The 18,587-nt window shown below is 40.8% G+C and overlaps 1 protein-coding gene across 1 annotated transcript in view; it reads right to left on the reverse strand.

Moving 5' to 3' along the window:
- SLC26A8 (solute carrier family 26 (anion exchanger), member 8) overlaps positions 1 to 18,587 on the reverse strand; it is a 65,665-nt gene that overhangs the window by 34,938 nt on the left and 12,140 nt on the right. The window contains exons 2-7 of the mRNA XM_012646574.1: positions 16,240 to 16,379; positions 10,110 to 10,226; positions 8,092 to 8,273; positions 3,540 to 3,704; positions 2,836 to 2,985; positions 1,636 to 1,718 (exon numbers count right to left, since the gene is read on the reverse strand). Of these exons, the coding sequence (XP_012502028.1) occupies positions 1,636 to 1,718; positions 2,836 to 2,985; positions 3,540 to 3,704; positions 8,092 to 8,273; positions 10,110 to 10,226; positions 16,240 to 16,379 (837 nt within the window). The remainder of the gene's footprint in view (positions 1 to 1,635; positions 1,719 to 2,835; positions 2,986 to 3,539; positions 3,705 to 8,091; positions 8,274 to 10,109; positions 10,227 to 16,239; positions 16,380 to 18,587) is intronic.

An 18,587-nucleotide genomic window follows, 5' to 3' on the forward strand; every position in this document is an offset into this window, starting at 1 on the left:
GGGAGCTAATTAAAATTGTTCAATTTTACTAGTTCCTCGCAATGCTGGATAAATACATAATAATAATAAAAAAAGGAAGTTCAGGCTGGGTGCAGTGGCTCACACCTCTAATCCCAGCACTTTGGGAGGTCGAGGTAGGAGGATGCTTGAGGCCAGGGGTTCAAGACCAACTGGGCAACATAGCAAGACCCCATTTCTACAAAAAAAAAGAAAATTAGCCGGGTGTAGTGGCCTGCACCTATAGTCCCAACTACTCAGGAGGCTGAGGTGGGAGGATTGCTTGAGCCCGGGAGTTCAAGGCTGCAGTGAGCTATGATTGCACCACTATATTCCAACCTGGGCAACAAAGTGTGACCCTGTCTCCAAAAAAATAGTAAGTTCAAAGCAGTGTTTAAAATTAGATTTTTGAAATGTTCACTTGTCTATCTATACCCTTGAATCTTATAATAAAAGATAAGCAAAACTTGGCTGCGTGGTTTTTAAGTCATTAATAACAGCAGCACATAAGTCTAATAGAGTGGTTATGATCATAGACTTTGTAATTAAGGAGAAATAAGTTCAAATGGTAGCTCTGCCACTGAGTAGCTATGTGATCTTGGATAAGTCACTTAAACTTAATAAGCCTTAGTTTCCTCAGCCATTAAAAAAGAGAGAGAGAGATATCTAACTCATGGTATTACTGTGAGGAGTAAATGAAATAAGGTAAATATGTAGAGCACCCATCCCGTTGTTGTTCTTGTTATTTTTTTCTGAGGACAGAGACCATGTCTTGTTTAGCTTCGTCTTCCCTGGTACTTAGGTGGTGTCTGCTCATGCTTTTTAATTGACTGGAATTTCAGATTTCATTTTGAACTGGTGGGATATGAGACTAATTTAATCTGACTGTGCCAAAGTAGCCCATGTTTCGTTAGCCGGGAGTTTAGCCAGCATCCTCGACTCTGCAGGGTTCCCTCTTCCACGACGGTAGAAAATCGGCAGTGCTCTTCAAAAGCCTGCCTATGACTCAAGAAACTGCAGTAAATTGCTTTTCTTAGCTAATGTGATTCATCTGATCAAGATCAAAAAAATTATATTAAAGAATTTCCTAACAGAAGCAAGAGTGGCACCCTATAGTCACTGGTAGGCATTAGGATGTAAATTGTGAGTCCCTAAGAACTCCATATGCCAATCTATTTCTACTCAGAGTAAGAAAATATTGTTGCTCAAGGGCATTGATTCAGTCTAAGCGGGTGAAGGGAGAAGGAACATTTATCTCCTGAGCACTGAGCCACAGGACAGAGGCTAGGAAAACAGAGATGTCTCTTGTCCAACTCTTCAGCGTTAGTCAGACAGGTGCAGAGGTTGAGAAGGCCTGTAATGCACCGTCAGAAAAACTTGAGTCTGTATGTGCTGTGGGTAGCGCAGCCAGCAGTTTTCTTGGGTGAGGGGATTGGCTCAACTATGAAAAGAGAGACAGAGGCTGACCAGAGAAGAAACAAGGAGTCGTCCGAGCCCTTCTTCTTTCGGGAGCCTCTGTGCTCCAAAATGAACTTGGCCAGAGACTACCAGTAGAAAATATCAACGAGGCTGTGTGGTCAGAGGCTAAGAGAGGGTATCAGAAAGAGAAAAGCAATATTGAAAAGTGGAATTACTGACCTGTGAGGAATCATGTCAATGAGTGTCTTGCTGGTTTCTGTGGCCATGTTTATCCTGTTTGCAAATGCAGTGAAACCAAGAATCTAAAAAAAAAGAGGCATATGATTATCTAAATATTATGCACCATTGCTTCCAGGAGCAGAAATGTCCTGTCTCAAAAAACAGAAACAAAACTTCTACATAGAGAAAAATGGAAATTCACCAACACTTAGCATAGGCCTGTCATATGTTTGTCAGAAAGAAGAAAGGAGTAAATAACTGACAGTGTAAAAGTATTAAACATAGTTGACTTTGGATGGTGCAACTATAGGAATTTCTTTTTTCATTTTTTGAGACAGAGTCTCACTCTGTTGCCCTGGCTAGAGTGAGTGCTATGGCATTAGCCTAGCTCACAGCAACCTCAAACTCCTGGGCTCAAGCGATCCTCCTGCCTCAGCCTCCCGAGTAGCTGCGACTACAGGCATGCACCACCATGCCCGGCTAATTTTTTTTCTATATATTTTTAGTTGTCCAGATAATTTCTTTCTATTTTGTTAGTAGAGACGGGGTCTTTCTCTTGCTCAGGCTGGTCTCGAACTCCTGACTTTGAGCAATCCACCCGCCTCAGCCTCCCAGAGTGCTAGGATTACAGGCGTGAGCCACCGCACCCGGCCGAGGAATTTCTTTTTCTTCCTTGTCCTTTTTTAAAAAAATTTCTCTATGTTTTTCAAAATTTCTAGAATGAGCCTGTATTACTTTCATAAGGGGAAAAAAACCCATATTTTTGAAATATTATGAGAAAGAGGCAACAGATAAATGTACTTAGAACATAAGCATGTTTTGGGGGTAGATCTATTGTATAGTTTGATGATGGTTAATAAAGTACTGTAAACTTTGAAAATCGCTAAGACAGCAGATCTTAAATGTTCTCACAACAAAAAATGATAAGTATGTGAGGTGATGGATATGTTAATTAGCTTGATTTAAACATCTCACAATGTATACACATATAAAAATATCATGCACATCATAAATATACATAATTTTTATTTGTTAACTGTACTTCAGTTTAAAAATGTTTTTAAAAAAGGAAAATAAGCATGTTTTGCAAATATAAGTATATATTAATATTTAAAACTAAATGTACTCAGCTTTGACATATGCCTTGTAAAAATTCTAATATTCTCTAAACCATGAATTCTGGGCATCAAAAACACTTACCAGAAATAATTCCATGGGAAACTCGATGGGATATTGATTGAAAGAAATTCTGATACATTTGTTGATTCTCAAAGCAACAACAGCAGTTAGAAATAGCAGAATGCTGGTGGAATTAGCTTTTGGAAGTCCCATACAATAATTAATAATGTTCTGAAAGAAAAATTACAGAGGCTTAGGATGCGATATAATAATTGCCTAAATCTAGCAAATTGACACTCTTTCTAGATTAGTTTAGAAAGAAGTTCCTAGGTATAGTTGCTGGGAGGTTTTTATGGGCATGACTAAAAATCAGTGAGGGCAGAGGGGCCTTTTTAAGTTAAAAAAGGGATTAAAACAGGCAGTAATGTTCAATAAGGATAGAATACACGCTTTATATGTCTCAGGGTAATGGAAAGGACATAGGAGTTCTGTTTATGATTAAGTACATCATCTTGAAGGCCAAATTTTAACGTAAATCATGTAAGTTTAAAAGGCTGGGCTGAAATGGTTAATGCAACTGAAAGCATGGTCTAACCGGCATCTGCAATTAACCAAGGCGCCAGATCTACCAGAGAGAAAGCTATTCCTAGGAACCTCTTGACTGAGCCGCCTGTGGGCTGCATCTCCTTTCAGAACAGTCAGGAGTTTCTCTCCTGGGGCCCATTTCTCTTTGGAGGCAAGGCGTGGGGCATTTGTAGCTCCGGGCGAGGGCTGAAATTACTCACGTAGAAGAAGGAGATGGGACCAGAGTGGAAACTAATCACAATCCCGAAGACGCAGGTCAGCTGGGACAGCATGATGTGCAGCGCCGTGGCGGCCAGGTAGGCACTGATGGCGGCCTCCGGAAGGTAAGTGCTAACTAAGCCCAGACCTATCGTGCCCATTGATAGCTGCAGGGGGTTCAGACGGAAAAGAAAAACAGAGTGGGGCGGAAAGTCTTCAAACCAGCAACGACACCAATGGCGCTCTCCAGGGGCCCCCCAGCCCCTTCTCAGAAGGGGCTTCCAACAAAACAAAGTTAGGGTAGGCCCCTTTGATGACTCTCGCGTCTCTCCTTCCCTAATGAGCAGAGGTGAAGGGATAAGGTGCGCCCTTGCCTGTTGATCAGAGACTCCCCACAAGCACCAGCCCACCTCTTTCCCTCCTCCCTGCCTGAGCCCGGTCCGCTGGGGTAACTGAATTCTTGCTCTAGAATCTACCGCCCTCTAGGTCGCTGTGGGGGAAACAGCAACAGGGTGGTGAGAACAAGCCTTTGCCTTTTTCAAGGCCTTTCCTGAGAAGCTTTTGACAGCCCTTTTCAGGAGACGTTTGACATCCCTATAAGGAATGCAGCGTTTCACAAAGGAAAAGATGAGTCCAAAAAACTGGGTTCCGGCTTAAATTTCTTGGCCTTTGACTCTTATCTTTACTGAGAATGAGGAAACTGAATTTATTTATGTGTTCAGGATTACGTATATACCGAAGATATAAATACACAAGGTATTTAATATGTCCGCATGCATATATAAGATATAAATATATGTTACATAATAAAATTTTACACACACACACAAAAGATCTAAAAGGATAGATACTGAACTATTAACAGAAGTTACCTTTGGAGAACGGGATTAGAGGTTGGGGATAATATTTTATAATTTATACACTCTTACTGTTTGAGATGTTCAATTTTTATAATAAAAGACGGTTGTTAGAGTAGGCAGATTAGTTAGGTGTGAGCGGGAGGAGGGGACGCAAGTGAGCTGAGCGTGTAAGACAGGTGAGGGGACTTTCCTGGGACTCTCTAGACGCATCCTGAGATCTCAAGGTGACCTCAAGAGAATTAACATGTCATTAGCTTTGCATGTTCCCCCCTTGCAGGGGATGGACGCTATGCATCATGACATTTCCAGATTGAGGCCATAAAAGGAGAAAATCCAGGCCCCCCCCCCCACTACGGTGGAGACAAGCACGCCATTGGACGATTCAGATGACGCACTCCTGCCTCACTGGGTGGGAGCAGTAGCAGCCCAGAGACAAAGAGCGCGGGGGCAGAGTCCCGGCGGACACAGGCCTGGTGTCCTGCTCCTGCACCGTGAAGTGCGCTTTCCCTTCCTTTCGGCCTGCAGTGAAGTCCTTTTTCTACCTACTTTCACTTTGTTGGGCCTTTTTTTCTACCTTTGCTTTGTCACCTGCTATCATTCATCAGGGTGGGTAGTCAAGAACCAAGGGATTCGGAGCGCAGCCAGGAGCACAGTTAGAAAATTGATGTTTAGAGGATGAGTCCCAATCCCCGGAAGAGGGGAGGTTAAGAAAACTGGCACAGCCCAGCGAAGGCAATTCAGTAAGTGGGGGAAGACCAGCGAAACGGCGGCCTCAGAGCCTGCTACTGTCTCACTTCACTCCCACCGCACCAGCAGCACTCAGAAAACAAACAAGTTTGGACCAATAAATGTTTTGGCTTTGAAAGCTTTTTATTTCAAAGCTTGCCATCAGCCAGGCACCACGTGTCCCTTAACTCCTGTCGTAACTGCCGACACACACTTTTACCACGGCCAGGCCCGTCCGCTCCCCATTTTCTGTGTGACTGGCCCAGTCCTACCTCTGTGCTCGTGCACGAAGCCCTCTTTTTCCCATTTCTGCCAGTCCACGTGCCTCCTCTCTTTCCAGAGCGCTAGGAAATTCCTCTCCTTGGAAAGGTGTGCAGAAAGAGCATGGTTCCCAGGGTGGCTTCAGCCCCGGCCCTGCCACTCGCTGGCTGTGTGAGTGTGGACAAGGGAACTAACTCTCTGAGCCTCAGTTCCCTCATCTTTAAAACACGACTAATACTCGATACACAGAGTGTTGTACGGGGTAACTTACATACCACATGTAAACACCTAGCCCAAATGCGAAAATGGTGACAGATGCAAATACACATTACCCATTCTTCATGCCGCCGTTTCCTTCCACCTTGTAAATGGCAAATATCCACGATTACCATAGGACTCTTTCTTCTCCACGGTGGTGTGGCGTCAGATTCAGGGTTAACGTTAACGTAACATGCTAGGCAGCCACCGCCAGTCAGTCGGAGCTGACCCGTGAGGGGAAACCTACCTGCCACTCTTAGAGAAACCCGCACTGAATGTCGAATGAATGGAAGAAAGGACTCAATAAATAGTAGTTTCTTTCCCAGACAACTCCAGTCCAACTTCAGGTTGTTTTTTACTTCATTTTCTTTCAGCACTGAACTCTTCACTTTTATGAATATTATTTTGTACTTTAATACAAAATAGAGCACAGATTCTGGAGGCAGACAACCCTGAACTCAATCCACTTTGGTATCTTACAGGCTGTATGACTTTGGGCAATTAACTTAACCTCTCTGTGCCTTTGTTTCCTTAAAGTACAGACCATAGTAATACCTAACTCATGGAGTCGTTGTGAGGATCAAACAAGGTAATGCATGTAAAGTGCCTAGAATAGTGACTAGCACATGGCAATAAATGTTAGCTATTATCTAGTTCAGACTTTCCTTTTTCTTTTCTTTTTTCTTTGAGACAGGGTCTTGTTCTGTCACCCAAGGCTAGAGTGCAGTGGCACCATCATAGCTCACTGCAGCCTCAAACACCTAGGCTCAAGTGATCCTCCTGCCTCACCCTCCAGAATAGTTGGGACTACACGTATGTGCCACCATGCCCCAATAATTTAAAAAAATTTTTTTTGTAGAGATGGGGGTCTCACTATGTTGCCCATGCTGATCTTTAACTCCCTGGCCTCAAGTGATCCTCCTGCCTCAGCCTCCCAAAGTGCTGGGATTACAGGTGTGAGCCACAGCACCCTGCCTGCTAGCTTATTTTTTGACAAAGCTATGGCAGAAGGGGAGGATGCCACCTTGTTACTTCTGGGTAGAGGTGGAAGTTCAGGTTCCCCACTTGGCCCTTACTGACACCTGAGGCAGTAGGGACTCTTCATGATTGCTGAGCAAGGCTGAGTGTTCTGGCTCCCAGCTAGGCCTCCCACTGTACCACCCTGGCTGGGAGAGGCAGGAATGCCTTTACTTCTTCCCACGTGGCCTCTGCTGACACCGTAGTAGAGGGAGGTTGGCCTTTTTTTTTTTTTCCTGAGACAGAGTCTCGCTCTGTCTCCGGGCTAGAGTGCCGTGGCGTCAGCCTAGCTCACAGCAACCTCGAACTCCTGGGCTCAAGCAATCCTCCTGCCTCAGCCTCCCGAGTAGCTGGGACTATAGGTACACACCACCATGCCTGGCCAATATTTTCTATTTTTTGTAGAGACAGGGTCTCACTCTTCCTCAGGCTGGTCTCAAGCTCCTGAGCTCAAGCAATCTTCCCACCTTGCCCTCCCAGAGTGCTAGGATTACAGGCATGAGCCACCGCGCCTGGCCAAGATTGAACTTTTTAACCACAGAAATTATATCTTCTTTTTAATTTTTGGTCTCTTTTTAAGTACCAAATTCATTTCTCTGTACTCAGTAATTATAACTTATCGATGCTTACTATGTAACAGGCTCTCGGCTGAGCACTTTGCATGCATTTTCTCACTTAATTCTCATAAGAAGCCTGAAAAACAAATATTCCCACTTTACAAATGAGGAAACTGAGGCCCACAAAGGGCTGAAAGCACTGAAGTTCGTACAGCTCATAAGCATCAGGGCTGGAGTCCGCCCGCTATGATAGCCTGCCTTTGTAGGCGCCCAATAAATCCTTACCCAGTGAAAGGCAGTCCTAGGGGATCACTGAAAAATCAACAAGAGAGTGGGTTAGCTGGGAAAAAAGAGAAATAAAGCTGGAAGATGTGCCTTTAGTTTAGCAGGTGGTAGACTTTCAGAGGAAAATTAAACACACTTCCAAAATAAGTTTTGGATTTTAATAAGTCATCATGTTATTGTCTTTTAGCTGTGGTCCTTGTCAATGCAGGTCTGACTCCAAGGTTTACTAACCCAAAGCATGCTAGGTGGGCCTGTGAGGATATTCTTGTTGAAAGAATATGAAGTAATTTAAAAAAAGGCAAAATCAGGAATGGAACTCTAGACCGTAAGTCCCTAGGACCCTTCTTTGAGAAGGACTGATGACAGTGTTCAGTATCTCATCCTAGACCAGTGGTGGATGATTTCTGAGGACAGAGATGTTTTGTCACTGAGGAGACATCCTATTCCACACATCCTACAAGTTTTCAGAAAAATACATCACTGAAGTTCCAGATGTACCACAATGGATCACGGGAGCAACTAAGGGAAGGGGCCCATTTATAGCCCCTTTACTCAGTTCTTTTTCAGGGGTTCAGAGGTTCAGATCCTACCTGAATAATCCCAGTCAAAAAAGTTGTGGCTGCCACCACGCTCAAGGATTTATTATAGTTCGTAGAGAAGGAGGGGACAGAAAAGTCATCCTTGACGAAAGTCCCCATGACCAGGTGACCGCTGTTGAATGGGCTCACTTTCAGAACATTGATCATCAGAGCGCTCACGAGGGAGAAGGAACCTATGAGAGAAGATGTTAGAGGCGGGAGGTGAAGTTTCCAGTCCAGGTAACTGACAGATATTGACAAAGGCCAGGCATGGTCTGATTTGGTATTGTCATTGATCTGAAGAACTTTTCGTATTTGAAAGTGGCCTTTGGGAAGTAAGAAAGCAGGAAACAGAACTGTGGCTCCACATATCGTGACCAACTCACAGAGTTTAGTTGTTGGTGGTCCAGGTGTTCAGTCTCTTTGCATTACGGGCATATGGAGTGGGCTCGAAAGAGAAATTGACTGGAAATGGGGGTCAGGTTCAGCCACCGTGCCTGCTCTTTGAGAAGGTTCAGAGAGAGATGGTAATGAAAAGATCAGAAAACAAAGCCAATCAATAGCAATAGGAAGAAAAATAATACCCCACACTTCTGAAGGACTTACTGTGTGCAAGATGACACCGAGCTATCCCTGTCTCAAACGTTATTTCATTAAATCCTCAAATTGACATACACTTATAGAGGAGCAAAGGCAAATCTTACCTTTAAACTTACTAAGACAAACAAAACTCTAACAGCCTTATTATCAGTATTTGGAAATAATTGTGAGGTGCCCTAGGAACTTAGAAATATGGGAATAAAATTGTTCTCTTGGTGTTCAAATGTAAAGTCAAGAAATAATGGATCTGAGTAAAGATATGCGATATTGTTCTTATTTATTTATTTATTTTTGCGATATTGTTCTTAAAAAAGGCAGAGTAGCATGCCACATCTAGAAGGATGGGATGCTAACCAGACCGAATATACAAAGCGTATCAGGAGAAAGAGTGTGTCAGTCAGAATGGTCAATGTTGGTCGATTGGTCAGTTGTTTGGTGGGGAAGCCCAGGAAAGGCACCTCACTGAGTAAATGTTGGCAATGACCTTCCAAGCCTATTGGGGCATTTTGTGATTTGATTTCTAGTCAGATTCAGCTAGGTGAGGTTATTGTGCTGATTAGTGCTGATTATATGACTTTTAACGAGTCTGGTCCCTGTAAAAGTCATTCCTAGTTATAAATTAGTAGATGGACTTTTGACTCAGGGAAGAAAAGTACTTATCTTGTGGACTTCAGTGTTTTGATTACTATGACAGCCTTTTCTCATTGTAAATCAATAAATCAGCCCCATGTGTTATATCATAAATCAGCCCCATGGAGTTTGATTATTATGGGTCCAGCTGAAAGATCTACTCTAGGAGTACTGGCAAAATCATTTCTAGATCTTCTGTGTTGAGGGCAGTCAGATTCCAATGTGTGGCAATTTCACCAAGGAAAGTATAATACCTCTGCCCTCTAATTCCTCTGGGAAACATCTTGCTGGCCTGTTTTTCTGGTGGTAACATTAATAGTGACACACTAGGAGAAGTGGAGAAGTATTCATTTCTACAATCTGACCACTAACCATATGGATAGAAAGTCCATCTTCTGCCTCCTTTCTATATATTTTTTTTTTTGAGACAGAGTCTTGCTCTGTCCTCCTGGGTAGAGTGTAATGGTGTGATCATAGCTCACAGCACAACCTCAAACTCCTAGGCTCAAGTGATCCTCTTGCCTCAGCCTCCCGAGTAGCTGGGACCACAGGTGTGTGCTACCACAGCTAGCTAATTTTTCTATTTTTTGTAGAGATGGGGTCTCACTATGTTGCTCAGGCTGGTCTTGAACTCCTGACCTCAAGCAATCCTCCCGCCTTGGCCTCCCAAAGTGCTGGGATTACAGACATGAGCCACCGCGCCCAGACTAAAGATACTTTTATATTGGGTCCCTTAGCAATAAGTAAATGATTGAGGTTAAAACATCATCTACCTCTGTGTGTTTCAGTATTTAACTCACCAATGGACATTTGATGACATGATCCAAAGATGACATAAATTACCGAAGAACAGAAAGCTGCATAAGCGACATTGAGAGGAGGAATCAGTTGCCTTGCCAGCAAACTGAACGTCAGGACTGAAAAGCAAGATAATTTAAGAAAAGGTAGCTTGGCTTTTAAAAGTCATCTTAAATAAAAACTGCAAAGAATATTTAAAATATAAATGATCCGTGCTTATAGCCGACTGAGTATGGTAATAGCATCCTTTGACATATAGCCCTTCATTCATACTTTTTATTATCTCCTTTGGTTCCTATAACAGCCTCTCTTCCTATTTTGCCACGGGCTTTTACACCTTAGTTCTGTATCATAGGCTGAAACACCTTGCACTGTGGGGTCTTAATGCTAAACATGGAAAGCAAATACCGCAGCCATAGACCTCTAATTCCAACAGCTCAGAAGCAGGCCCATCCCCATCCCTAGTCTAGCACAAGAAGGCCCCGGGAATTCACCAGGGCTCAAGGTAAAACTGAAAAGCAAGGCAAAAATCACACTTCAACGACTTGTCTCAAAGCTGGTGTGTGTTTTTTCGCTTCCATATGCCAGTCACTGCAATCTCTTCCTTCAGCTCCTTCTTCAATACATACTTTCTTTTCTAAGAAGCACCGGGAGAATTTGGAAATTTGGAAGCAAATGGATTAACGTGCATTGTGTCATTTTTTTTTCTTTTCTGTTTTTGAGATAGGGTCTTGCTCTGTCACTCAGGCTAGAGTGCCGTGGCGTCATCATAGCTCACAGCAACCTCAAACTCCTGGGCTCAAGCGATTCTCCCACCTCAGCCTCCCAAAGTGCTAGGATACAGGCATCCAGCCCCAGGTTCTCTATTATAAAGTAGTGGAGTAGTTAATAAATACCTTGAGGGAGATACTTTGAAAATATGCAGTCCTGTTTTATGGTTTGCAAACTTTCACCCACTAATTTTAGCATCCATTCTTATGGATCTTATGTCTAACAATTGTTACTATAGTTTGCCTGGTGAGTTTCTATTTTCTTCTTTAATTCTACATTTATAAACTGGAATTCTACTGTAAGGAAGATCAAATACCTTTTTAATGAGGTCTTCACTATATAGAATTTTTGTTTCACTTGAAGAAAATTATTAAATCATTAGGTACTACCTATTCAAATATAAGTAAAACTGTTGAATTATTCACTCTACACATTATTTCATTATTCATAGTACTTAAAATAATATACAATCCCTTAGTCAGGTATCAAGAGTTGCTTGGATTCATTCATTCATATAGTTATGCAATCATTATTCAACAAATATCTTTTGAGTACCTACTATGTGCTAGGTGCTGTGATGGATGCTAGATATACTGAAACATCCTAATGCCATTTTTGTTTTGACACCAAATTGTACTGATGACTCAGTAATTTAGCAGTGTGATGTCCTCCAGCTTTGGCCATAATTGAAACATATGTAGAATCAGCAGGGGGCTCATAGTTAAAGCATCAATGCTAAGAGTTCAGCTTTCTCATTATAGCACCACAGGGATGCTCTAAAGATTTTATTCACACAAATAAAGTGGCTATATTCATACGAATGGATCATTTTAGTTTGAAGTTGCCACATGGAAATTTCTTTTTTTGCAGGAATAATCCTAGCACATATGATGCCTTAGTGTGAATTTTAAAAGATACTCCTTTATTCTGGGAATGCAAGACTGGTTCAATACTCAAAAAATCAATTAACATAACCTACCATATTAGCCAACTAAACAGAAAAACCACATGGTCATATCAATAGATGTAGAAAAATCACAAAATACAACATCTACCCATGATAAAAATTCTAAGCAAACTAGAATAGATGAAAACTTCCTCAACCTAACAAAGGGCATCTACAAAAATCCTAGAGCTAATATCATACTCAGTGGTGAGAAATGGAACGCTTTCCCCCAAGATCAGGAACAAGGCAGGAATGTTTATTCTCACCATTCTTGACCTCTAACTCATGGCTGCAAGTAGTCCTCCCACCTCAGCCTCCCAGTGTGCTGGGATTACAGGTGTGAGCCACCACACCCAGCCCCGCCACTCTTATTCAACACAGTATTGGGTGTCTTAGCCAGTAAAATAAGCAAGAAAAACCATATTAGAAATAAATGTAACTTCCTATTCACAGATGATATGATTGTCAATGTAGTTAATCCCAAGGAATCTACAAAAGATTCTTAGAACTAATAAATGAGTTTGGGGATACAAGATGAACACATAAACATCAATTTCTACATGTATTTCTAGATATAAACAATGAACAATGAGAAGTTGAATTACCATTGAAAACCCCAAAATGAAATACTTAACCACAAATTTAACAAGACATGTAGGATCTGTATGCTGAAAACTACAAAAGGCTTAATTTCTTACAAAAGAAATTAAGAAACTTAAATAAATGGAGAGACATACCATAATCATGGATTGGAATACTTAACATAATAAAGATGCAAACTCTCCCTGAAATTATCTATAGATTTAATGCAGCAGGATTTTTATAGACATACATAAGCTGATTCTAAAATTTATAGGGAAGAATAGCTAAAAAAATTTTGAAAAAAAAGTTGGAGGAATCATACTACCCAATGTTAAGACTCACTATAAAGATATAGTAATCAAGACGTGGTATTTGCAAAGGGATAGACACATAGACCAATGGAACAGAATAGAGAAAGTTCAGAAATAGATCCATGACAAATACGGCTATTTGATCTTTGACAAAGGTGCAAAAACAATTCAATGGAGGATAGTCTTGTTTTAAAATGATGTTGAAAGTGCAACAAAAAAATCTTACACTAATTTCACATTAGTGAGAAACCTTGACCTAAACTTTACACCTTGTATAAAGATTAAACTAAAAATTGATAATAGATCTAAATGTAAAGCATAAAACCATAAGGTGTTTAGAAAAAAATCTTTGTGACCTAGGAGCTAGTGGAAGAGACCTTATATATGATAGCAAAAGTGCTTTTATGGATATAAAAGAAAAAATAAATGACAAATTGGACTTTATAAAAATTAAAATATTTTGCTCCGCCGAAGATACTGTCAAGAGAATGAAAAGATAAGCTACAGACTGAGAGAAAATATTTGCAAATCACATATCTGACAAGGGACTTATTTCTAGATTGCATAAAGAATTCTCACAAACCAACTATAAGAAAACAAAAATCTTGATGAAAAAATGGGCAAAGTGCTCGAATAGGCATCTCAACGAAGAAGACATGCGGATAGCAAATAGCACATGAAAACATGTTCGATCTCATTAACCATTAGGGAAATGCAAATTAAAACAATGATGAGATATCACTACATTCTTCTTAGAATGGCTAGAATAAAAAAATACTAGAAACTAGACTTTATTAAAATCAAAAACTTTTACATTGCAAGGACTCTGTTAAGAGGATGAGAAGACAGGCTACAGACTGGGAGAAAATATTTGCAAAACACAAAAGACAAAAGGACTAGTATTCAGAATATATAGAGAATTCTCAAAACTCAACAATAAAAATGCAAACAATTCAACTGGAACAAAAGATATGAAGAGCCATTTTATGAAAATATTCAGATGACAAATTAGCACATGAAAAGATTTTAAATATTAATATAATTAGCCATTAAGGAAATGTAAACTAAAACCACAATGAGATATCACTACATGCCTGTCAGAATGGCTAAAATAAAAAATAGTGACACCAAATGCTGGTGAGGAAACAGAGCAGCTGGATTGCTCATTAATTGCTAGTGGGAATGTAAAACGATACAGCCACTCTGGAAAATAGGTTGGCAGTTTCTCAAAAAGCTAAACATGCAACTCCTATATACTCCAGTAATTGCATTCTTGGACATTTATCCCAGAGAAATGAAGACATAACATTCATTTAAAAAACTTGTACATGAATATTCATAGCACCTATATTTGTAATAGCCCCAAACCGGAAACAACCCAGATATCCTTCAATGGGTAAATGTTTAAATAAACTGTGGTACATCCATACCATAAAATACTGCTCAACAATAAAATGTTATCAACAATTGATAAACTCAACAACTTGGATGAATCTCCAGAGAATTATGATGAGTGAAAAAAGCCAATCCCAATGGGTTACACACTGAATGCCATTTATATAACTTTCTTGAAATGATAAAATTATAGAAGTTAAGAATAAATTAGCGGTTGCCAGGGATTAAGGAATGGATGGGGACAGGAGGCAGGTGGAGGTGGCTATAAAAAGACAACATTACGGATCCTTGTGGTGGTGGAAATGTTAATATCCTTGTTGTGAGACTGAACTATAGGTTTGCAAGATGTTACCACTGGGGAAACTGAGTAAAGGGTACATGGGTTCTATTAATATCTATAGTTTCTTACAAATTCATGTGAATCTACAATTATCTCAAAATAGAAAGTTTAATTTAAAAAATACTGACAATACCAAGTGCTAATGAGGATGTGGAAGAAATGGAATTCTCATGCATTGCCGGTGGGAATGTAAAATGGTAGGTAAGCCACTCTGGGTAACAGTTTGGCGGTTTCTTATAAAGTTAAACATATACTTACCATAGGACCAGCAATCCAACTCCACCCTAGTGAAATGAAAACTATGTTCGTGCAAGAACCTGTACGTGAATGTTCATAGCAACTCCATTTGTGACAGCCCAAAACTGGAAACAAAATGTCCATCAACAAATGAATGGATGAACAAACTGTGGTATATCTAGATAATGGAATATTACTCAATAAAAATAAATAAACTGCTGATACACACAATAATTTGCATGAATCTTAAAGGTATAATGTTAAATGAAAGAAGCCAGCCTTCAAAATTTACATGCTGTATGATTCCATTCATACGATATTCTCAAAAAGACAAAACTATGGTGATGGAGAACAGATCAGTGGTTGCTAGGGGTTACAGATAGCGGAGGATGTGACCAAAAAGGGATGGCACAAGACAGTTTTTGGGGTGATGGGACAGTTCTGCATCCAGATTGTGGTGGTGGTTACACAAACCTATACCTGTGTTAAAATTCATAGAACTGTACACCAAAAAGAAAAAAAAGCCAATTTTACTGTATGATAATTTGTAAATAAATAAATAAAAATTTCAAAAGACATCCCTTTCCCCCAATAACAGCCGTGTGCCAGAGCTGGATTTCAGCTGCGACTTGCCCATTTGGTTGACCTTTTTTCTGCTATCTACAACCTGCATGATCACAAGCTTTCACCTGCCTGCTGGGCCCCAGAAGAATAGAGAAATGGAGTTTAATGACTTTCTGAGGAACTGTAAACTACTGTGAGTAAAGGATTAGTAAAACCTTTTCTCTTTCGCTGTAGACAAATTTGGTTTTGGATTAATTTTCTAGCTTTGTTTCCCTGGAAACCTAATAATGGTAGAACGTCAGCTGTTTTACCAGTCAGAATTGCTTGTGGCAAAAATGAGCCCAAATAGTACACACCATCTGGGCCAAGAGGATTGTGAAGGAATGATGACTATCCAGTTGGAAGGCCTACCTTTGGGTTTCTCTGAGCACAGTGACTCTTGTAACTGGGCACGTCCCTTGTGGACTCTGGAACCAACACTTATGGGACTATTACAAGAGTTGTTGATTCCTACTTGGAAAATGAGTTTTCTAAAGCCCAGATAGCTCCCGCTCCTATCCGCGTGATCTTGCTGTCTTACATCTGAACGGCCACTTGGGAGACCACAGAGAGGGCACTGGAGTGCTCGTCACCTGCTGGAGAGACACTGGCATGCTGTTGCCCATCCTTCCCCTCACAAGTAAAAGCAGTGCCCAGTCAGATGCATTGTAGTCATGAATATGAAATGACTAATTCAGGAAGAAATGACCAAGAGCGGGTGTTGCAAATAGTCTGGAAAGCATTCAGGGGTCTAAACTAAACAAGACCTTTTAGAACCACTGTGGAGGGTTTAGAAATCTGGCAGGTAAGGGAACAAATGGTAATGATGTGAAGGAAATTCACATTTTTCTCTGTTCATCTAGCACAAGTAATTGTTTACCCTGGGCAAATGGACAGGATCTGTATATTGTCTTTGGATGAAAAAAGCAGTTTTGCATCTTCCTTACCTTGGGGAACTTGCACAAGGCCAACATTTACACCAGCAAGTAAGTCTCCAAGAAGCCAATCCTTGAATCGATACATACACATCCATTCTAGGAAGGGAAAAATTGTAAGCACGCATCTTAGGAACCTGTGCCAGGAACAGCTGTGAGAGAGAAAAGCAGAGACTTGATTAGGTTCTCCAAAGAAAATGCCCGCGTAGCCAAGAAAAGGCACAGTACATAACCCTTCTTCCCATACGGCAGTTTCTCGTCAGCACTACTGACATTTTGACATAGTGGCCTAGATAATTCTTTGCTGTGGGCTGTCCTGTGCATTGTGGGATGTTTAGCAGCATCCTGGTCTCTACCCACTGGATACCAGTGCACCCTCTCCCCCAGCTGAGACCACTAAAAATCTCTCCAGACATTCCCTGGGGGAAATAAATCACCTCAGGTTCAGAACCAGTGCTGTGTGTATGGCCAAAACCAAGCCTCCTCATACATCCAGCACACATCCGGAACACAATCAGTTCTATGTTCTTATAGGATGTTTCGAAAGAATTAAGCCTACCAATTTTCCACTAGAAAAATGGACCGCTACTGCTTTCTTTTGGTAAGGACAATGTTTTGAGATGTGATACTGATGGGTGGTGGTGTGGTTAACACATTTATATCATTCCCATATACTAAAATTTTTACCAAACATTAACTCTGGCTTTGACCTGTGATAAGTAGAAATTTATATAAAATATGGAATATGAAGTTCTGCGCTTAAGTACTCGTGTAAAGAAATAGCTTTATAAAATACTATCCTTGAACCCAGTGAATCTGAACCGGGTGCAGTTTTGTTCCCCAGCAGACATTTGGCAATGGCCAGAGACGTTTTTGATTCTCATGACAGTCATCTAGTGGGTAGAAACTAAACATCCCATAATGCACAGGACATTTCTCCACAAGAAAGAATTCTCTGGTCTAAAATGTCAATGGTGCAGAGATTAAGAAAACCTACTTCAACCTTTTTAGGTCATCAGCAGAATCACCATCAATCAATCAGTAAAAATAATTTGGTTCTAAACTGCTTTTTGTTCTTTACCTTTTAGCATGAGTTGAAAGCAGATGATGAAGATTTTTCTTGTATGAGCTGAGCTAGATAATTGGGATTTGACTATAACAACAAATATAACTGTAGTGTATGCAGGGCTAAGACATGAGCTCAGAAAAGAAGTTATATCACATGTTTGACTCTCACAACTATGAGTACTACTATCCCTAAAGTAATTAAGGCTAAATAAATGTGACTTTGCCAAGGTCATGGGAATAAGTGTGAGGAGAGCTGGGGCTAGAAACCAGGTCTTCTGATTTCTAGTTCAATGATCTATCCACTCTATTATCTCCACAATTCCTCTTAGCAGCTGTTAAATTCTGCTCAGGAGCCAGGAGCGAGACCATTGGTTTGGAAGGAACTGTCACATTGCTATTCTTAGGAGAGTCCTCGGGTGTGAGGCAGGTAAGCTATCCAACAGTAGGGTCACACAAAGTGTGTTCTTTCTAATTATGATCCTCTGTGGAGGAGAATAGAGCATGGCACAGGGACAATTTGTTCCTTCACCTGGTTCAGTCTCCCCTCCCCTCCATGTGTCACTTGGCCAGCAACTCTAGGCAGAGTCATCAAAACTCTTAGGCATGGTTGAAAATACAATGCACATGGAGTGATAAGGCTCTAATAGGGTCAAGGAGGGAATTGGAGGAATAGAAGTCGAAGCTTATGGGGGAACAGTATTAGCATGTAGACATCAATCTGGATTTTAGTTAAAACTTCTTAAAAGTGAGGAATGTAAGAGTCAATATGAAAGCACAGGGGAGATTTTGATAACAAAGGGAGTCTTTGTAGTTGCTAACTAAGAGGAAGAAAATGAAGAAATAGATAAGAGGTTTTCTGCAGAAAGGAAGAGATGGAGTTAAAAGATTATTCACTGAAAAAATCACAATCATTTACTTAATGCTTTCTATTTCCTAGGTGTTTTACAAATACATACTCTTTAAATCCTCACAGTCACTTGCTGAGGTAGGTGCTATAATCATGTTCATTTTACAGATGAGGAAATTGAGACACAGTAGGATTGAATAGCTTACCTAAGGTCACGCAGCTGGGTAGCAGCAGAACTGGGATTCAAAACCAGACAACCTGGCTTCAGAATCATGCTCTTAACCAATGTGCTGTGCTACCTTTCTGGTTAAAATTCAGAAGTGGAGAGAACTGTATGATTTATTTATTTATTGTAGAGACAGGGTCTTACTATTATGCCCAGGCTGGTCTTGAACTCCTGGCCTCAAGCAATCCTCCTGCCTCGGCCTCCCAAAGTGCTAGGATT

The sequence above is a fragment of the Propithecus coquereli genome, unplaced genomic scaffold (genome assembly GCF_000956105.1).
Source record: "Propithecus coquereli isolate 6110/MARCELLA unplaced genomic scaffold, Pcoq_1.0 Scaffold248, whole genome shotgun sequence".
NCBI lineage: Eukaryota > Metazoa > Chordata > Mammalia > Primates > Indriidae > Propithecus > Propithecus coquereli.